At 35.1% G+C, this 23,184-nt stretch overlaps 1 protein-coding gene and 2 non-coding genes across 3 annotated transcripts; 2 read left to right on the forward strand and 1 right to left on the reverse strand.

The window, feature by feature from the left end:
* Window positions 1–322: 322 nt before the first annotated feature.
* LOC146934941 (small nucleolar RNA R71) lies at window positions 323–429 on the reverse strand. The gene has a single exon (XR_015033628.1). It is a non-coding gene; the product is annotated as a small nucleolar RNA R71 (small nucleolar RNA).
* A 5,979-nt stretch (window positions 430–6,408) lies between these two features.
* LOC146934942 (uncharacterized) lies at window positions 6,409–20,218 on the forward strand. Its single transcript, XM_085757561.1, has 4 exons — window positions 6,409–6,609; window positions 18,998–19,134; window positions 19,506–19,587; window positions 19,905–20,218. Exons 1-4 carry the CDS (start codon window positions 6,409–6,411, stop codon window positions 20,103–20,105), a joined length of 621 nt encoding a protein of 206 aa, XP_085613687.1. The 3' UTR covers window positions 20,106–20,218.
* On the forward strand, window positions 16,617–16,723 carry LOC146934943 (small nucleolar RNA R71). The gene has a single exon (XR_015033634.1). It is a non-coding gene; the product is annotated as a small nucleolar RNA R71 (small nucleolar RNA).
* Window positions 20,219–23,184: the final 2,966 nt, after the last annotated feature.

The following is a 23,184-nucleotide window of genomic DNA, read 5'->3' on the forward strand; positions in this document are numbered from 1 at the left end:
GCTGAGCCACAAGCTGTTATTGTGTACCCAACGGTTGAGGATGACAACTTTGAAATTAAGCCTGCCCTACTTAACTTGGTGCAGCAAAACCAATTCTCGGGATCCCCCCACTGAGGATCCCAATCTTCACATCTCTGTTTTCCTACGAATTAGTGGAACCATGAAGGAGAACCAAGAGGCCGTAAGACTTCATCTCTTTCCCTTTTCCTTAAGGGATAGAGCTAGCGCTTGGTTCCATTCCCTCGAAGTCGGTTCCATTACTTCATGGGATCAGATGAGGCAAACATTCCTTGCCCGATTCTTTCCACCATCTAAAACCGCTAAACTTAGAGACCAAATCACACGGTTCAACCAAAAAGATGGGGAATCTCTCTATGAGGCGTGGGAGCGTTTCAAAGAAATGCTAAGACTTTGTCCCCACCATGGCCTAGAGAAGTGGCTTATAGTCTACACTTTTTATAATGGCTTGTCTTATACCACTAAGATGTCTGTTGATGCAGCTGCAAGTGGAGCACTTATGAACAAGAACTACACGGAGGCATATGCCCTGATTGAAGACATGTCTCAAAATCATTACAAATGGACCGACGAGAGAGCCATCACTAGTTCTTCATCCTCCAAAAAGGAGGCAGGTATGTACGAAGTCTCTAACTATGACCACCTTGCTTCAAAAATTGATACATTAACTGAAAAACTCGAGAAACTCAATGTTAGTGCTATCAATTCTGCTTCTACTCCTTCTTGTTAAATATGGGTATAGCTGGTCATGCTGGTGTTGATTGCCAACTAGGTAGTGCTATTAATGGTGTCGAGCAAATGAATTACGCTCAATACAACCAAGGGATGAGACAAAATCAAATTTTTTATAAAAACCAAAATCCCTATGGACAAGTAGCACCACCCGGTTATGCAAATAACCAGAGATTCGCTCAGAAATCTAATTTGGAAATTTTGTTGGAAAACTCTATTGCCAACCAAAACAAACAACTTCAAGAACTTAAAAACCAAACCGGATTTCTGAATGATTCTCTTTCCAAGCTCAATACCAAAGTTGATTCTATTGCTACTCACTCTAAAATGCTTGAAACTCAAATCGCTCAAATAGCCCAACAAGTGGCTACCTCTTCCCAAACACCGGGAGTCTTTCCCGGTCAAACCGAAGCCAGTCCCAAACGCCAAGTTAATGTCATATCTTTTGGGGGTAGTAAGTTAGGCAAAACTTTTGCTAAGGTTAAAAACATTGGGAAATAATGTGTCAAGCCTTTAGGTGATAAAATTGTGATAGAAGAAGCAAAACCACTTAAAGAAAACAAAACTCCATCCCCCTTAAATCTTGATAAGCTTAAATGATAGAGATGCGACCAACCCATCCGGAGATCCTTTGAATGGAATAGGAGGTCCTATGAATAAGTCCAAGTCAAAGAGGATGAATCAAGCATTACAAGGCTTAATCATAAAGATCAATGAAAAAGAAATTCAACATGCATCAGAGGCTGCACCAAATTGGGTCACTTTCTTACAATTGGATCAAGATGCTCTGATACCAACTGATACGTGACCGATAGGACCGTCTTAAAAACAGGTAAGGAACTTGACCCTAACCGCGACCTGCCGGTAGAACCAAAGTTATCAAATAAAAGTGAGACCCTAACCGCGACCTGCCGGCAGAACCAACACTATAAAAGTTCTTGACCCAAGAACAAAGGAAAAGCTCTCACAATAGAGAAAACTCAAATATATTAAAATTCAAATTGTGTTTTGAGAATTACATGAGCTTCTTATTTATAGCCTAGGCTTGGAATACTAAAGATAAATTCCCACTACCATGCATTTACCAAATACATTGATAAGTGCATGTTTATTACTTAGAAAATGGGCACTAACATGATTAAAATTCCCACTAGCCATTATAATAACTTAAAGCACTACTTTGAAGCATTTGGAGAGGCTAGGAGAATACAAAAGACCATCTAAAAATTCACCCAAAATAAAAAACGAAAATTGCTTATTAAAATTCCCTAGATTGGATGATATGCTTGATGAGTTGCATGGTTCATGTTTGTTTTCAAAAATAGATTTGAAAAGTGGATATTACCAGATCCGCATGCAAGAAGGTGATGAATGGAAAACAACATTTAAAACTAAATATGGTTTATATGAGTGGTTGGTGATGCCATTCGGCTTAACTAATGCACCCAGCACCTTCATGAGGTTAATGAACCATGTTTTGCGTTCTTTCATTGGGAAATTTGTTGTAGTATATTTTGATGATATTTTAATTTATAGCAAAACTTTTGATGAACATGTTGATCATTTGCATGCTGTTCTTAATGTTTTGAGAGAGAATAAATTGTTTGCAAATCTTAAAAAGTGTTCCTTTTGCCTTGAGTCTGTTGTGTTTTTGGGTTTTGTCATAAGCTCTAAGGGAATCAGTGTGGATGAAGAAAAGGTAAAGGCAATAAGAGAATGGCCTGTTCCTAGGAATGCCAATGAGGTAAGAAGCTTTCATGGTTTGGCAAGTTTTTATCGAAGGTTTGTAAAGAACTTTAGTTCTATTGCTGCACCTTTGAATGAACTTGTAAAAAAAAATGTTGTGTTCAAGTGGACTGATGTGCATGAAAAAGCTTTTGAATTATTGAAAGATAAGTTGACTAATGCACCCTTGCTTTGTTTACCTAACTTTGATAAAGCTTTTGAAATAGAATGCGATGCTTCTGGTGTGGGTATAGGGGCTGTGTTGATGCAGGATTCTAAACCCATTGCATATTTTAGTGAAAAGCTTAAAGGGGCAGCATTGAATTATTCCACTTATGACAAAGAGCTGTATGCTTTGGTGAGAGCTTTACAAATTTGGCAGCACTACTTGTGGTCAAGGGAATTCATAATTCACTCTGACCATCAAAGCTTAAAGTTTCTAAGATCTCAAGGTAAGCTTCAAAAGAGACATGCTAAGTGGTTGGAATTCATTGAGATGTTTCCTTACGTGATCAAGTACAAGCATGGTAAGGAAAACATAGTGGCTGATGCATTGTCAAGAAGGTACGCATTGCTTACTTCTTTACAAACTAAATTACTTGGTTTTGAAATGATAAAGAGTTTGTATGCCAATGACTCTGACTTTGGCCATGTATGGGAATCTTGTTCTACACATGCATTTGGTGACTATTACATGCATGATGGTTACTTGTTTAAGAAAAATAAATTGTGTGTTCCTACGTGTTCATTGCGTGAAATGCTTGTTAGAGAAAGTCATGGAGGGGGGCTGATGGGACATTTTGGTGTGAAAAAAACTTTGGAAATTTTGCAGGAACATTTTTATTGGCCTAAAATGAAGCATGATGTGCAATCTGTTTGTGATAAATGCATCTCATGTAAACAAGCTAAATCTAAAGTCATGCCCCATGGTTTATATACACCTTTGCCTGTGCCAGATCAACCTTGGGTCGATGTTTCAATGGATTTTGTGTTGGGTCTACCTCGATCCCCAGGTGGAAAGGATAGTATATTTGTTGTTGTTGATAGGTTTAGTAAAATGGCACATTTCATTGCATGCTCCAAAACCAATGATGCAACACATATTGCTGATCTTTTCTTTAAAGAAGTAGTGCGCTTACATGGATTGCCAAGAACCATAGTAAGTGATAGAGACGTAAAGTTTCTAAGTCATTTTTGGAGAACCTTGTGGAATAAATTAGGAACAAAACTCTTGTTTTCTACGGTTGCGCATCCCCAAACGGATGGGCAGACTGAAGTGGTAAATAGAACTCTTACTACCTTGTTGCGTGCTATCATTCAAAAGAATTTGAAAAATTGGGAGAAATGTTTGCCACATGTTGAATTTGCTTATAATAGAACATTTCACTCAACTACTTCTTATTCTCCTTTTGAAATTGTATATGGTTTTAATCCTCTGACTCCTTTGGATATCTTACCTTTGCCCACTAATGAGTTTGCTAATTTGGATGGTAAAAAAAAGGCAGATGCTATTAGGGAGCTGCATGCAAAGGTTCGAGCCAACATTGAGAAGAAGAATAAACAGTATGCAAAGCAAGCTAATAAGGGGCGAGTAAAGGTTACTTTTGAGCCCGGAGATTGGGTTTGGGTTCATATGAGGAGGGAACATTTTCCGAATCAAAGAAAATCCAAACTGAACCCAAGAGGAGATGGGCCTTTTCAAGTTCTAGAGAAGATCAACGATAATGCCTACAAGCTGGATTTGCCAAGTGAGTATGGAAATATCAGTGCCACTTTTAATGTAGCTGATCTATCTTTGTTTGATGCAGGTAACGGATCAGATTCGAGGACGAATCCTTTCGAAGAGGGAGGGAATGATAGAGATGCGACCAACCCATCCGGAGATCCTTTGAATGGAATAGGAGGTCCTATGAATAAGTCCAAGTCAAAGAGGATGAATCAAGCATTACAAGGCTTAATCATAAAGATCAATGAAAAAGAAATTCAACATGCATCAGAGGCTGCACCAAATTGGGTCACTTTCTTACAATTGGATCAAGATGCTTTAAGCCCAACTTGAAGCCCAATTTTCTCCATTTTAATAAGCAATTTTCGTTTTTTATTTTGGGTGAATTTTTAGATGGTCTTTTGTATTCTCCTAGCCTCTCCAAATGCTTCAAAGTAGTGCTTTAAGTTATTATAATGGCTAGTGGGAATTTTAATCATGTTAGTGCCCATTTTCTAAGTAATAAACATGCACTTATCAATGTATTTGGTAAATGCATGGTAGTGGGAATTTATCTTTAGTATTCCAAGCCTAGGCTATAAATAAGAAGCTCATGTAATTCTCAAAACACAATTTGAATTTTAATATATTTGAGTTTTCTCTATTGTGAGAGCTTTTCCTTTGTTCTTGGGTCAAGAACTTTTATAGTGTTGGTTCTGCCGGCAGGTCGCGGTTAGGGTCTCACTTTTATTTGATAACTTTGGTTCTACCGGCAGGTCGCGGTTAGGGTCAAGTTCCTTACCTGTTTTTAAGACGGTCCTATCGGTCACGTATCATTAAACTAGAGGGTAAGTTTGAAAAATTTGTCAACATACTTAGGAAGATTTGCATTAAACTTCCCTTTGCTGAAGCTTTGTCTAGGATGCCTCTATATGCCAAGTTTTTAAAGGAAATTTTTTCAAAGAACAGGCCTATAGAGCATAGCGAGACAATAGCTTTGGCTAAGGACACTAGTGCAATCATTCAAGAGGCACCCCCCTAAGCTTAGAGATCCAGGTATCTTTGCCATACCATGTGAAATTGGGAATGAAACCATAAACAAAGCCTTATGTGACTTAGGAGCTAGTGTTAGTTTGCTGCATTTGTCTCTTCTCAAAAGGATAGGGATAAGAGAGTTGAAACCTACCGAAATAGAATTGAAGCTAGCTGATCGTTTTACCATGAAACTTGTAGGATTTGTCGAGGACATACCTGTTAAGATAGAAGGGATATACATCCCAACTGATTTTGTAGTCGTTGACATTACACAGGACGAAGACGTCCCTATAATCCTAGGTAGACCGTTCCTCGCCACTGCGGGAGCTCTTATAGATGTCAAGAACGGTAGGATAGTTTTTCAAGTGAGTGATAAGATGGTAGGATTTGAGTTGGAAAACGTTATGAAAGGTCCCGCTCTTTACTCTTGTTGCATGCTTAACGATCATGTTGTGAAAGAACGTTTTATAGCGTCGTCTACACAATATGATATCTTTGATCCATTTTAAGGACTCTTTCTAACCGTCAAGCTAATGACATTAAAAGAGCGCTTCGTGAGAGGCAACCCACGCATTTAATTGCTTTTGTCTTGTTTTTCTTTGTTTTAAGTTGTTTTGTAGGTAATTGTCCAAGTGTGATTCTAAAAAATCAAGAAATTGAAATTTTTTGAAGTCCCTCTGACCAGAAGGTTGGCACGGCCCGTGCTGAGGTTGGCACGGCCCGTGCTGAGGTTGGCACGGCCGTGCCAAGGTTTGTGAACAAAACATAGCCAGGAGCCACATAATGTTGGCACGGCCCGTGCCAAGGGTGGCACGGCCGTGCCCGACCTCTAGCCTTCTATAAACCCAATTTTTCTCTTCTTCTCCATTCATTCTCAAACCACAAACTTCTCTCTACCTTCAAACTTCTCTCTAAACCTCCATAACCTTCAAACCTTCATATCTCCCTCATATCTTCATCAATCTACTCAATTCTTTCACCAATCAATCACAAACTTCATCCTATACACAAACCACCAATCAAAAACAACTTTCATCCACCCAAACCTATAATTCACCAAAACCCTAATCTTTCAAAACCTACCCCAAACACCACAAACCTTCCTTAAACATCAACCCCAACCCTAAACCAATCCTTTCCACCGAAAATCTTCCCAAACCCTAAACCTTCCAACCAATTCAAACAAGGGTCAAATGGCTTCAAGAAGAAGTGGTAAGGAGCCAGCAAGTTCTTCCGGTCCTACCTCAAAGAAGCAAGCACAAGTCAAGAATCATGGGATCAAGTTTAAAGATAACTTTCAAAGGGACAGGTACAAAACTCTTATCTTTAAAACCTTACATCCCTCTCGATATCCTGATTCTTTTGATTTGAATGTGCTAGGGCTTAGAGATGATGTTTTTAGGCTAATGGGTAGGTTAGGTTGGACTGATATGTTAACACCTATGCGGGGTTGTGAAAACTTCACTTATGAATTTTTGAGCTCAATAGTTTTTACCAAAGATAATTTGAATTTTGATAACCCTAACCATATAGTTGTTTTCCGGTTAATGAATATTGATTATGACATGTCACTTCAGCACTTTTGTGAGGCCTTAGGTTTTGCAAATGAAGGATATATTCATGATCATTGGGATCCTAGTCTAAAACCGGATAACTATGACCCAGCTGCCTTTTGGAACCGTATCACCGGCCTTGACACATATGTCCCCAGAGCCAACAAAGCTAGCAACATTCACAACCCCGTACTTAGGTACCTTCAAAGGGTAATGGCTTGCACTATTTGGGGTAGAACCGAGCTAGGAAACACTAGAACCGATGAGTTGTTCATGTTATAGGCAATGTTCTATAACCACCCAGTCAACACTTGTTTCTATTTGATTGATTACCTAGACTTCTTAGGTACTAGACCACCCGGAAAGGGAGACATAGTGGTGGGTGGCATCATTACATACATAGCTAGGTGTTTTGGTGTGAGTGAGGATGAGGGGATCAAACCAATTGAGGGAAATAATAGGCTTAACTGAGAAACCCTCGTTGCTATGAATTTCATTAGACATCGTCCACCACTACATTACCAACTTAAGCTAAATGTGCCAATCATGTTTTTATTGCCTAACCCATCTCGGACTACCACCGAGGTGGAAGAAAATTGGTTGTATGTTGATGATGTGCAGGTTCTTGAACAACAAGATGATGAAGGAGACGGTGCTAACTTGCACCATGACATGGGAGAGGGTGCTAACTTGCACCATGAGGAGGTACACCATGGCCATGAAGCTGGTGAGCTTAATGAAAATCAAAGATGGGCATGGATTCGCAATGAGATTGAGAGGATGAGCACCGAGCAACAAAGGCAAGGTGTTGAGTTATCCGGGCTTCGAAACGATTTGTTACCAACTTTCTTCATTTTTCATTTTCTCTCTTCATTTTCAACTCCATTTTCTCTACTAATTTTCAATTTGGTTTCACTAACATGTTTTTTTTTAGAGGAAACTAACAAGTGTTGTTGTTATAGCAGATTACACTTTTGTATTTTACGATAATACTATTATATAATACGTTAATTATGTTTTTGAACGGGACACATATTAATATTTTTCACACTCAAACATATTAATAAATAAAATCTATGATTATTTTTATTTATTAGGTTTTTTCATATCGTCAATACTAAAACAAGAACAATATTGTAATATACTATGATTAATCATACTTCAATTTTTTCTGTTGTTTTTTTTTAAATGTATCACTAAAAAACCCGTTGGAGTGTACAATTATAACACGAGACCCATTTTAATAAAAAAAAATGGGTTTATTTTTATTTATTAGGTTTTTTCATATCGTCAATACTAAAACAAGAACAATATTATAATATACTATGATTAATCACACTCAAACATATTAATAAATAAAATCTATGATTATTTTTATTTATTAGGTTTTTTCATATCGTCAATACTAAAACAAGAACAATATTATAATATACTATTATTAATCACACTTCAATTTTTCTGTTTTTTTTAAATGTATCACTAAAAAACCCGTTGGAGTGTACAATTGTAACACGAGACTCATTTTAGTAACTACAACGAGTGATCAGTTTTAATTAGTATTTTTTTATATCTTTAAATAAACACAGCGATTTCCTAAGTTTTATTAATATATTAATAATATATATCTAATTCAATTTTTTCTGTTGTTTTTTTTAAATGTATCACTAAAAAACCCGTTGGAGTGTACATAGTGATCAATTTTAATTAGTATTTTTTTATATCTCTAATTAAACACAGCGTTTTCCTAAGTTTTATTAATATATTAATAATATATGTGGATGTATGGACTATATATTAATAAAAATATATATGAGTATATGTTTGTTTTATGGGAATATATTAATATATTTTTATTTCTGAAATTTAATGGGAATTATATATTGATAAAATACAAATGAGTATATTAATATATGTTTTTTTACGACAATATGTTAATATATATTTATTTATGAAATGTATTTTCATTTATTAACTTTTTTAATATCGTCAATACTAAAACAAGAGCAATATTACAATATACTATGATTAATCATACTTCAATTTTATCCGTTGTTTTTTTATGAAAATGTATCACTAAAAAAATCATTGGAGTGTACAATTGACGGGACCTATTTTAGTAACTACAACGAGTGATCGGTTTTAATTAGTGATTTTTTAATATCTCTATTTTTTTAATATCTCACCTTTGGTTTTTAATAATAAACTTTTCTCTCCCAATCTTACTCTCCTCTCTTATCTTTTTCTTACCAACTTTTTTTCATTTTTCATTATCTCTCTTCTTTTTCAATTCCATTTTCTCTACTAATTTTCAATTCGGTTTTACTAACAAGTTTATTTTTATAGAGGAAACTAACAAGTGTTGTTGTTATGGCATAATATGATATTGTATTTACGATAACACTATTATATAATACGTTAATTATATTTTTCACGGGACGCATATTAATATTTTTCACACTCAAACATATTAGTAAATAAAATTTATGATTATTTTTATATATTAGCTTTTTTTATATCGTCAATACTAAAACAAGAACAATATTATAATATACTATGATTAATCATACTTCAATTTTTTCTGTTTTTTTTAAATGTATCACTAAAAAATTCATTGGAGTGTACAATTGTAACACGAGACCCATTTTAGTAACTACAACGAGGGATCAGTTTTAATTATTAATTTTTTTAATATCTCTAATTAAACATCGCAATTTCCTAAGTTTTATTAATATATTAATAATATATATATGTGGTTGTATGGACTATATATTAATAAAAATATATATAAGTATATGTTTGTTTTATGGGAATATATTAATATATTCTTATTTCTGAAATTTAATGGGAACTATATATTGATAAAATACAAATGAGTATATGAACTATATATTAACAAAAATACATCTCACTATATATTTTTTTATCGCATTATGTTAGTATATATTTATTTATGAAATATATGTTCATTTATTAGCTTTTTTAATATCGTCAATACTTAAACAAGAACAATAATACAAAATATTATGATTAATCATACTTCAATTTTTTCCGTTGTTTTTTTATGAAAATGTATCAGTAAAAAAATCATTTGGAGTGTACAATTGTAACACGGGATCCATTTTAGTAACTACAACGAGTAATCGGTTTTAATTAGTATTTTTTAATATCTCTATTTAAACACCACGAATGCCTAAGTTTTATTAATACATTCAAAAAATATAAGTGGGTGTATGAACTATATATTAATAAAAATATATATGTGAGTATATGTTTGTTTTACGGGAATATATTAGTATATTCTTATTTCAGAAATCTAACTATATATTGATAAATATATATGAGTCTATGGACTATATATTAATAAAAATATATCTCCCTATATGTTTTTATACGGGAATATGTTAGTATATGTTTATTTGTGAAATGTATTTTCATTTTTTTAATATCATCAATACTAAAACAAACAAAAAAAATTATAATATACTATGATTAATCATAGTTCAATTTTTTCTGTTGTTTTTTTTTATAAAAAATGTATCAATAAAAAACCCGTTGGAGTGTACAATTGTAACATAGGACCCATTTTAATAACTATAACGAGTGATCAGTTTTAATTAGTATTTTTTAATATCGCTATTTAAACACCGCGACTGCCTAAGTTTTATTAATATATTAATAAAGTATATGTGGGTGTATGGACTATATATTAATAAAAATATATATGAGTATATGTTTTTTTTTTGAAAGATATATGAGTATATGTTTGTTTTACGGGAATATATTAATATATTCTTATTTCTGATATCTAATGAGAACTTGACAGGGCCAAACCGCAAGTGCACGGCCTATCGAAGTAATAGTAGTAAGTAGAGTTATCGTTCCGCTAGGGAGTTGGTCAATCCAATTAGCTTTTAGAAATTGATTAGAAGAGAAAGAAATAAGAAGTTGGAGAGTGCAGTTTTTGAAGGTAAATAACAATAATATTAAAAAGCCTTGGGATCATTGGTTTATCATAATAATGAATCTTTTCACAAGCAAGCCTTAAACTTATAATTAAACGTTAATCCTAATTACTAAGGACAAGTTTCTCTTTAGCATATCACAGCTCCTTTCGAAGTCAGTGAGTGTATCCCTCCAACAACCACACCTATTCTCATGGGTGATTGCCTTTGGGACCCTTGAAGATCGAAACTTTATGTGTCCCAAGGTTTGCTAGACTATTCTCATGTTTCGCAACCCTTGTCTAAATTCACTTGTTCGGATATCAAAGCTCCGCGTTCGCTTTATGAATTGATATCTGTGATGATGAATTAACCATTATCAAACCCTCCGCGTTCGCTTCCACAGTTTGATAATAATTAATTCATGTTAAAACGGTGAATTTAGATTAGGAATTAGGGTAACAATTAATTAGGGTTTAAGACTTGGCTTGATCCGGATTACGTCATTAGACTTATCCAACGATCCCAAGACAAAGAAGTCTACTCACTCATGTTCATCGTAGACATGGGGGAAGAAGAGAGAATGCGATAAAAGTAAATTGCAAAGAAGAAAGTAAAACGAAATAAAGACTTTATTGAAATAGCAATTGAAATAAACAAAGTAAAAGCATAATTGTTTATGGTGGAGAGCTACTCTATTTATAACTTTACAATTGACTTAGAAACTAAGCAACTAAAAGGGTAAAACAGTAAAGCTGCAACAGGGTAACTTGGGCCCGAAGAAAAAGCAGCAAAAGAGACTCTAGGGACGGGCACGGCCGTGCCACATGTTGGCACGGGCCGTGCCAAGCTTCTGGTAAGGGGAATTGTATTTTTGCCCCGTATCTTCGTATTCTTGCGCTGTATTTTGCTCCAGTCCTCTTTCTTTTGCTCCAAGGCACCTTCCACCATATATTTATTCCTAAAATAAAATAAAACATAATTTGAAGTAAAATATTCTAAACTAAAATAAAATGCAATAAAATAAAATCAAATCTAAAATAAAACTAAACTAAATAAGGCAATAAATAATACTATCTATGACTCATCAAACTCCCCCACACTTGAATCTTTGCTTGTCCTCAAGCAAAAGGCAGCAAACATAGCAGCAACAAAAGATTTGATTATGGCAATATTAAGAACAAATGTCTCAAGAGAAAGGCTTTGCCTCAAGTACACTAATTACAATTTCAAATACTTCTCATGAACCTATTCTACCCAACATCAAGTCTCAAGTGAGTGTGTGTGTGCAGTCCAACCCTTTTCTTGCTCCTGTATAAGACAGATATTATGAGGAATAGGTTCTATCCTTAGTGCTAAAGTAACCGAGAAAAGTCCTTTCTTCATTTCATATAAGAGTGATGGGAATTTGAGTTAAAATTAAATTAGATATAACAATTAAGCACAAGGGGCTGCAGATGCTTAGGGGCTATCTATCCTCATAGGAAGTCTTCTCGGATGTAATTGTCCTTTCCGCCTAGATTCAAAATCACCCTAAGCAGTGCTGCAAAATTGTTTGTTTCATCTCCGCGTAGGAAGTCTTTTTGGATGTAATTGTCCTTTCCCCCTAGCATTGATGGATTTGTTTCACTTTAGGTTCAAATTAGGGAGTCACCACCACAATTAGGAAGTTAGGGATTGTCCTTTCCCCCTCATGTTGGTGCCATTCTCTCGCCCCATTTAACATTAACAATTTAATAAGAATATAACAATTAAGAACAATTTGATTAATTTTCCCACACAAACTTATACTACTTTTACTCTTAAGACTTTAAAGGGTCTAAGTTAACACTAAAGATAGAACGTGTTCCTTAAAATACCTATTCATACATTTGCTCAAGGATTGCAACCGGGTGCCTTTCTCATTGGAGAATTTTCACATTAAAACAAGACATGGGTATAGCAAGAACATAAGAAACACAAGAAACTATTTTCATGTACAAGAGGCGACCTAAAGAAGAGACAAAACAAAAAAATTTCATGCCATATTTACATTGAAAACAAGCTACTAGTCATGCCTCTTGCTATAAAAACAAAACAAAAGAATAAAGTTCAAGGGAGTTTGGACACTACGACTCTAGACACTTTATTAGGCCCCCCCCACACTTAGGGGAAGCATTGTCCTCAATGATTCAAAAGAAAAAGAAATTAAAAGAAGAAGAAGAAGTAGAAGAAGTAGAAAGAAGGAGTAGAAGAAGAGGAGTAGAGAGAGAAAAGAAGGGAAGAGAGGAAGAGGAAAGCTCACATGTTATTGAGGTCCATAAGGAGGACCTTGAAGTTGGAGGTGTTGCATCATCCGACGGAGCATCTCATTATTTTCATCATTGACACGGTTGCCCCTTTGAACTTCATTGCGAAGGCCGGAGATCTCAACACCTTGCCTTTGTTGTTCGGTGCTCATCCTCTCGATTTCATTGTAAATCCATGTCCATCTTTGATTGTCATTAAGCTCACCGGTTTCATGGCCATGGTGCCCCTCTTGGTGCAAGTTAGCACCTTCTCCTTCATCATGGTGCAAGTTAGCACCTTCTCCCTCTTCATCATCTTGCTCACCAAGAACCTGCACATCATTAACATACAACCAATTTTCTTCCACCTCGGTGGTAGTCCGAGATGGGTTAGGCAATAAAAACACGATTGGCATATTTAGCTTAAGTTGATAATGGAGCGGTGGACGATGTTTGATAAAATTCATAGCAATAGGGGTTTCTATGTTAAGCCTATTGTTTCCCTCAATTGGTTTGATCCCCTCATCTTCACCCACTCCAAAACATCTAGCTATATATGTAATGATGCCACCCACCACTATGTCTCCTCTACCGGCCGGTCTAGTACCGACAAAGTCTAGGTAATCAATCAAATAAAAACAAGTATTGACGGGGTGGTTGTGGAGCATTGCCCATAGCATGAACAATTCATCGGTTCTAGTGTTTTCTAGCTCGGTTCTACCCCAAATAGTGCAAGCCATTACCCTTTGGAGGTACCTAAGTACGGGGTTGTGGATGTTGCTAGCTTTGTTGGCTCTAGGAACATAGTTGGAAACGCCGGTGATACGTGTCCAAAAGGCAGTTGGGTCATAGTTATCCGGTTTTAGGCTAGGATCCCAATGATCATGAATATATTTTTCATTTGCAAAACCTAAGGCCTCACAAAAGTGCTGAAGTGACATGTCATAATCAATATTCATCAACCGAAAAACAACTCTATGGTTAGGGTTATCAAAATTCAACTTATCTTTAGTGAAAACAATTGAGCTTAAAAATTCATAAGTGAAGTTTTCATAACCCCGCATAGATTTCAGCAAATCAGTCCAACCTAACTTTCCTATCAACCTAGAAACATCATCAAACAGCTCTAGCACATCTAAAGTATTGGGATCAGGATAACGAGAAGGATGCAAGTGTTTAGAGATTAGAATTTTATACCTGTCCCTTTGCTTGTTGTTTTTGAAGCTTATTCCATGATTCTTCACTTGGGCTTGCTTCTTTGGGGGAGGACCAGAGGAACTTGCTGGCTCCTTTCCACTTCTTCTTCTTGAAGCCATTGACCCTTGTTGGAATTGGTTGGAAGGTTTAGGGTTTGGGAAGATTTTTGGTGGAAAGGATTGGTTTAGAGTTGGGGTTGGTGTATAAGGAACGTTTGTTGGGTTGGATATGGAGATTGGTTAAGGTTTTGTGGTGTTTATGTTAGGTTTTGAAAGATTAGGGTTTTGGTGAATTATAGTTTTGGATGGATGAAAGATGTTTTTGATCGGTGGTTTTTGTTTGGGATGAAGTTTGTGATTGATTGGTGAAAGAATTGAGTGGTTTGGTGAAGAATTGAGGGAGATATGAAGGTTTGAAGGTTTGAGGGTTATGGAGGTTTAGAGAGAAGTTTGAAGGTAGAGAGAGGTTTGTGGTTTGAGAATGAGGAAGAAGAAGAGAAAAAATTTGTGATATAGGGTACAAGAGGTCGGGCACGGCCGTGCCACCCTTGGCACGGGCCGTGCCAACATTCTGTTGCTTTGGCCATTTTTTTTCTTCAAATACCTGGCACGGCCGTGCCATACTTAGCACGGGCCGTGCCACCTCTCTGGTCACAGGGCTTCAAAATTTTTTCAATTTCTTGATTTTCTTCGAATCACACTTGGACAATTACCTACAAACAACTTAAAACAAAGAAAAACAAAACAAAAGCAATTAAATGCGTGGGTTGCCTCTCACGAAGCGCTCTTTTAATGTCATTAGCTTGACGGTTAGAAAGAGTCCTTAGAATGGATCAAAGATATCATATTGTGTAGATGACGCTATAAAACGTTCTTTCACAACATGATCGTTAAGCATGCAACAAGAGTAAAGAGCGGGACCTTTCATAACGTTTTCCAACTCAAATCCTACCATCTTATCACTCACTTGAAAGATTATCCTACCAAGTTTAACATCAATTAGAGCTCCCGCAGTTGCGAGGAAAGGTCTACCTAGGATTATGGGGACGTCATCGTCCTCTTCAATGTCAACGACTACAAAATCAGTGGGGATGTATATCCCCTCTATCTTAACAGGTATGTCCTCGACAAATCCTACAAGTTTCATGGTAGAACGATCAGCTAGCTTTAGTTCCATTTCGGTAGGTTTCAACTCTCCTATCCCTATCCTTTTAAGAAGAGACAAAGGCAGCAAACTAACACTAGCTCCTAAGTCACATAAGGCTTTGTTTATGGTTTCATTCCCAATTTCGCATGGTATGGCAAAGCTACCTGGATCTCTAAGCTTAGGGGGTGCTTCTTGGATGATTGCACTAGTTTCCTTAGCCAAGGCTATCGTCTCATTATGCTCTATAGCCCTTTTCTTTGAAAAAATTTCCTTTAAAAACTTGGCATATAGAGGCATCCTAGACAAAACTTCAGCAAAGGGAAGTTTAATGCAAATCTTCCTAAGTATGTTAACAAATTTTTCAAACTTACCCTCTAGTTTAAGCTTTTCAGGATTTAAGGGGGGTGGAGTTTTGTTTTCTTCAAGTGGTTTAGCTTCTTCTATCACGACTTTATCACCTAAGGGCTTGACATTTTCTTTCCCAATGTTTTTAACCTTAGCAAAAGTTTCGCCTAACTTACTACCCCTAAAAGATATGACATTAACTTGGGCTTTGGGATTGGCTTCGGTTTGACCAGGAAAGACTCCCGGTGTTTGGGAAGATGTAGCCACTTGTTGGGCTATTTGGGCGATTTGTGTTTCAAGCATTTTAGAGTGAGTAGCAATAGAATCAACCTTGGTATTGAGCTTGGAAAGAGAATCATTCAGAAATCCAGTTTGGTTTTTAAGTTCTTGAAGTTGTTTGTTTTGGTTGGCAATAGAATTTTCCAACAAAATTTCCAAATTGGATTTTTGAGTGAATCTTTGGTTGTTTGCATAACCGGGTGGTGCTACTTGTCCATAGGGATTTTGATTTTTATAAAAATTTTGATTTTGTCTCATCCCTTGGTTGTATTGAGCATAGTTCATTTGCTCAACACCGTTAATAGCACTACCTAGTTGGCAATCAACACCAGCATGACCAGTTATACCACATATTTCACAAGAAGGAGTAGAAGCAGAATTGATAGCACTAACATTGAGTTTGTCGAGTTTTTCGGTTAGTGTATCAATTTTAGAAGCAAGGTGGTCATAGTTAGAGACTTCGTGTATACCTGCCTCCCTTTTGGAGGATGAAGAACTAGAGATGGCTCTCTCGTCGGTCCATTTGTAATGATTCTGAGCCATGTCTTCAATTAGGGCATACGCCTCCGTGTAGTTCTTGTTCATAAGTGCTCCACCTGCAGCTGCATCAACAGACATCTTAGTGGTATAAGACAAGCCATTATAAAAAGTGTGGACTATAAGCCACTTCTCTAGGCCATGGTGGGGACAAAGTCTTAGCATTTCTTTGAAACGCTCCCACGCATCATAGAGAGATTCCCCATCTTTTTGGTTGAACCGCGTGATTTGGTCTCTAAGTTTGGCGGTTTTAGATGGTGGAAAGAAACGGGCAAGGAATGCTTGCCTCATCTGATCCCATGAAGTAATGGAACCGACTTCGAGGGAATGGAACCAAGCGCTAGCTCTATCCCTTAAGGAAAAGGGAAAGAGATGAAGTCTTACGGCTTCTTGGTTCTCCTTCATGGTTCCACTAATTCGTAGGAAAATAGAGATGTGAAGATTGGGATCCTCAGTGGGGGATCCCGAGAATTGGTTTTGCTGCACCAAGTTAAGTAGGGCAGGCTTGATTTCAAAGTTGTCATCCTCAACCGTTGGGTACACAATAACAGCTTGTGGCTCAGCCGTAGACGGTGTTGCATACTCTTTGAGAGTGCGATTGGCCATGGCGGTGTTATTTTGTGCGTCTCTCTTTCGTCTATGCAAATACCTTTCGATCTCGTTGATTATTACAACTCGATTTCTAGTTTTTCGCATAAAAAAATTGAGAACCCAAGAAGTTAATAATGACAGAAAAATAAAAAGTTAAAAATAAAAATAAAAAGAAAAGAGAAAGAAGAAGAGAGAATTCTAATCACTAAAAAAAAAAGCTAATTAAATTAGTTAACTCCCCGGCAACGGCGCCAAAAACTTGACAGGGCCAAACCGCAAGTGCACGGCCTATCGAAGTAATAGTAGTAAGTAGAGTTATCGTTCCGCTAGGGAGTTGGTCAATCCAATTAGCTTTTAGAAATTGATTAGAAGAGAAAGAAATAAGAAGTTGGAGAGTGCAGTTTTTGAAGGTAAATAACAATAATATTAAAAAGCCTTGGGATCATTGGTTTATCATAATAATGAATCTTTTCACAAGCAAGCCTTAAACTTATAATTAAACGTTAATCCTAATTACTAAGGACAAGTTTCTCTTTAGCATATCACAGTTCCTTTCGAAGTCAGTGAGTGTATCCCTCCAACAACCACACCTATTCTCATGGGTGATTGCCTTTGGGACCCTTGAAGATCGAAACTTTATGTGTCCCAAGGTTTGCTAGACTATTCTCATGTTTCGCAACCCTTGTCTAAATTCACTTGTTCGGATATCAAAGCTCCGCGTTAGCTTTATGAATTGATATCTGTGATGATGAATTAACCATTATCAAACCCTCCGCGTTCGCTTCCACAGTTTGATAATAATTAATTCATGTTAAAACGGTGAATTTAGATTAGGAATTAGGGTAACAATTAATTAGGGTTTAAGACTTGGCTTGATCCGGATTACGTCATTAGACTTATCCAACGATCCCAAGACAAAGAAGTCTACTCACTCATGTTCATCGTAGACATGGGGGAAGAAGAGAGAATGCGATAAAAGTAAATTGCAAAGAAGAAAGTAAAACGAAATAAAGACTTTATTGAAATAGCAATTGAAATAAACAAAGTAAAAGCATAATTGTTTATGGTGGAGAGCTACTCTATTTATAACTTTACAATTGACTTAGAAACTAAGCAACTAAAAGGGTAAAACAGTAAAGCTGCAACAGGGTAACTTGGGCCCGAAGAAAAAGCAGCAAAAGAGACTCTGGGGACGGGCACGGCCGTGCCACATGTTGGCACGGGCCGTGCCAAGCTTCTGGTAAGGGGAATTGTATTTTTTCCCCGTATCTTCGTATTCTTGCGCTGTATTTTGCTCCAGTCCTCTTTCTTTTGCTCCAAGGCACCTTCCACCATATATTTATTCCTAAAATAAAATAAAACATAATTTGAAGTAAAATATTCTAAACTAAAATAAAATGCAATAAAATAAAATCAAATCTAAAATAAAACTAAACTAAATAAGGCAATAAATAATACTATCTATGACTCATCAGAACTATATATTGATAAAATATATATGAGTGTATGAACTATATATTAACAAAAATATATCTCACTATTTTTTTTACAGGAATATGTTAGCATATGTTTTTATATAAAATATATTTTACGATAACAATATTATATAATACATTAATTATGATTTTTCACGGGATGCTTATTAATATTTTTCACACTAAAACATATTAGTAAATAAAAACTATGATTATTTTTATTTATTAGCTTTTTTAATATCGTCAATACTAAAATTTAATATATTTGTTCATATTAAAATTTAATTATTTTATAATTTTTCATTACTACCGATCAATATATACATTATTATGTTTTAAATACTTTACATATTTTCACCATGGACAAAAAAATCACTTTGACAAGCGCAACCGAGACGCGACACGCGGCGAAGCCGCGCTACCCGTGTTGTAGCACGGGTATCTCGACTAGTTGTATGCTAAAAGAAAAATATGTAACTATTTTCATTTTGTTGCATTAGATGCTGGGCTTGCAAAAATTGTAGCAGAGAAAAGATTGGCTTTAATTAAAGCATGGGAAGAAAGTGAAAAGACAAAGGCAGAAAATAGGCAAGGACCCATCTTATAGATTTATGACTATCTTACTCATAAAATACTCCCTCCGTTCCTTTTTAAGTGTCACTTTTGAAGAATTTTTTTGTTCCTATTTAAGTGTCACTTTACATAGTTCAATGCAACATTAAATGTTATTTTACTAATATTACCCTTATTTATTATTGTGGAGAGAGAAATATATGTATAAGATATTAAATAAATAAGGTTATTATAGTAAAAATAGAAATTATTGTATCAAAAGTAGCAACATTTATTGATTGTCTTGGTTTGTGTAAAATGTCAAAATGTGACAATTAAAAAGGAACGGAGGAAGTATAAATTATTCATGTTTCAAGAGCTTGATGAAAGATGAAATGGTCACGCAGGGCATACAAGAAGCAATCTTCTGTTGGATTATGGGAGGAAAGCAAGAAATCATCTATAGAGGCACAACTCAAGAAATTTGAGGTGATTATTAGTTATTATTTATGGATTTTATCTTTTTTTTGTTTTGTTTTGTTGTAAATTAGGTATCTTTGCGTGCAAGTGTAGCCTTGTGGAACTGAAATGTGTCGCAAATTCTTTCTAAGAGTTTTACCTCTGTTACATGCACAAGTTCGAGATTGAGCCCTAAACCTTGGTTATACTAGAAGAGATGCGGGTCATCTCTTCTAAGCACTCTTGGGTCCCACAATACTCACTTTATTCATCAATATTACTGCTTTTCTTTTCAAATATTAGTTGTTTCCCTCATTTGTAACTTACAAAATTGTTTTAATTAATAGGAAAATTTGGAAAGAAAGAAAGTTGAGTATATTTCAAAAATGAAAAATGAACTAGCTGAAATTCATCAATATGCTGAAGAGAAAAGAGCAATAGTTGAAGCTCAAAAAAGGGAAGAATGTCTTGAGGTAGAGGAAACAGCTGCAAAGTTTCGTAGCCGTGGAGTTGCACCAAAGAAATTGTTTGCATGCTTTAGCGCTTAAGTTTTTTTAAGCCAAATAAGAAGAACTGATCAATTCTTGATGGATTGGCTTTACATGATGTTCAATTATGTATACTTTTAAAGTGTGGTTTGAACTGCGAAGCACTGTTTGTTATATATATATATATATATATATATATATATATATATATATATATATATATATGGGATTTGCTAGAACACACCCACTAGTTTTTATGTGGGAGTGTTTTAGCAAAGCTACACCTTAGGGTGTATTTAACCACTTTTTATATATATATATATATATATATATATATATATATATATATATATATTAGAAAAAACCATGTAGGTATTGTTTTAGTGAACAAAGAATTCCACATTCCATAATCAATAACAATAGCATTTATTACTTTCCCTTTAATTGTATCATTAAGGGAACAATACCACCTGCAACTCAAACAAACATAGACTAGCAAGACATTGGCTATAAATTGGATCAAATTAATATAACAATGAACAATGCAAAATACAAGCTGATTGCAAAACTTTTTCTGCATCACAATTCTCAAATAATGAATCCTATCAATTAACTTTTGTTGTAATTAATAGATGCATTTGATGGATTGAATGGATGATAGAGAAATAGTTTATTTCACCACCCTTATTCTACACCTAATTGCTACTTTCGTGAGATTGCATATCTTTGAAGAAGCAGGGTCGGTCACTAGTATCGAGTCTCGCGTAGGAGGAGGGTATTCTAACGACTTCATTTGTATTGTGTTTTTTCTTGTATTTTTGTCATCATTGATGTATATTGCAAGTCCGCAGCAATTGCTATTTTGAATGTGTATGGATAATGTTGGAACACTACTTAATTCTAGTGAAGAAAATTGGAAAAAAAAAACAATATGAAAAAACTAGTGTGTGGGTGTGACTTAAAAATGTTCCACATTGAAGGGTCACCCCAACTAGTAAGTGTTTATATATGGGAAAAGTGACCTCCAAGGGTGTGCCCTTGGGGTACCCAATTTTGTGAACGGGTGAACGCTTAAAAAAAAAAATTGATATATATTTTTTTGTCACTTGAAAATGTTAAATTAATTAATTAATTAATTTAATCATTATCCGTAAGCGCTACGCATAACAAATAAATTTGTTACGATCCGACCCGATCCAAAAGCATATCCAGAACTTCCGGATATATCCAATTAAGAAACAAAACGCGTTTGCTTAAGGATTAAGCAGACTTAATCCCCAAGTCACTCGTTTTTTGTTACAAACTCTCCCTATAAAAGGAGAGCTCGTCCCATTTGATTCTTTACACCGAAAATTCACAGTCGATGCTTCCTGTGTTTTTTCCTCTCTTCTCCCTCCGACTTGTTTTTAACAAGTTTCTTCTGCTTCTACTCCTTTCTGTCCCTTCGGTATTAAGAGTGTTCTTAAGACCATAGTCCCTTGGTCTTAAGTTCATAGTCCCTTCGATAATATATGATTCTTCGGAATATAGAGTACTATTAAGATCATATTAAAGAATGATCTTAACAATATATATATATTATTTTAAAGAGAAATGGTGGTATCACCATATTTGAGTGGTCGTAGTGCCATATTCATGTTTTGGAGAAGTTAGAATAGTGGTAACACCATATTTGATTGGTCTCAGCACCATAATAGAATGGTAATAATACCATATTAATTTGAACGGTTTCGAATAGAGCGGTTACGTACCGTATCGAGTGGCTTCGATCAAACGATTGAGCCATATTTTGAGGGTGTAATTCTCGAACGATTTTTCTACAGTGCAGTAGTTAATCGAACAGTTGTAGCTGGGCTTGTTTTATCCTGGAGGCGGCGTGGTTGATAGTCTACCTTGCACAACTTTGGGTAGTGCCACGAAACGTCTTAAAGAGAGCGACCTGGTCGTGACTCAACCTAGTAACAACTTTGGTAGATGATAGAATTTGGAAATTCAAATTTAACAGTTTGGAAATCCAAAAAACAACAATTTTAAGACGTTTCGATCTGCTATGTCTACCGAAGAAGTTACATATTAAGGTTAAGTTATCCCTAAATACATTAAGGATAAATCAAGCTATAGATTTACATCTTTCGAATGAAACGATGAAGTGATTGTTGTTTCAATCAACAACACTAAAAATTTATTTGATGAAAACAATAATTTGTTACAAAACAAATTATTAGTTACTAAAAATTTATTTGATGAAAACAATAATTTGTTACAAAACAAATTATTAGTTACTAAAAATTTATTTGATGAAAACAATAATTTGTTACAAAACAAATTATTTGTTACAGAACCAAACAAGTTTAGTTTGTTACAAAACATAAAAAATTGTTTGGAGCGGAAAATAAAATAATGCAAAGGTTGTTATTTTGTTATGGTGAATTCTAAAAGTGTTTTGTTTAAACATTGATATCACGTACTGGTTTTCAAATCTTTAACAAGAATTGATAAACATATGCATCGATCGCTTTACATAATCCAAACTTGTAAATATGCAATAAGGAAAATAAATGGAATTGTGAAATTCTATTTATGTTTAAGAAAGAATCTGAATTTCAGATTTCTATTGAATAAGACTGAGTTGACTCAGACTTAAAGAGAGACTTGTGTACCATGCACTCTTGTGGAAAAAGATTGCACTTTGATGGTATGTTAAAAATTAAATTCTCCTTCTATGTTATTAGTTGTGTGATTGGCTTAATTGCATGTTTGGTCCTTTATGTTTATTTTAGTTTTCAAGTTGGTCCCTTACGTTTTGAAAGTTTCAAGTTGGTCCCTTACGTTTTAAAAGTTTTCAAGTTGGTCCCTTACGTTTTGAAAGTTTCAAGTTGGTTCCTTATGTTTATTTTAGTTTTCAAGATGGTCCCTTATGTTTATTTTAGTTTTCAAGTCGTCCAAAACATAAGGGACCAACTTGAAAACTAAAATAAACATAAGGGACCAACTTGAAAACTAAAATAAACATAAGGGACTAACTTGAAACTTTCAAAACGTAAGGGACCAACTTGAAAACTAAAATAAACGTATGGGACCAACTTGAAACTTTCAAAACATAAGGGACCAACTTGAAAACTAAAATAAACATAAGGGA

The sequence above is a fragment of the Medicago sativa genome, chromosome 3 (genome assembly GCF_051527215.1).
Source record: "Medicago sativa cultivar Bolivia chromosome 3, Bolivia_mono, whole genome shotgun sequence".
Classification (NCBI taxonomy): domain Eukaryota; kingdom Viridiplantae; phylum Streptophyta; class Magnoliopsida; order Fabales; family Fabaceae; genus Medicago; species Medicago sativa.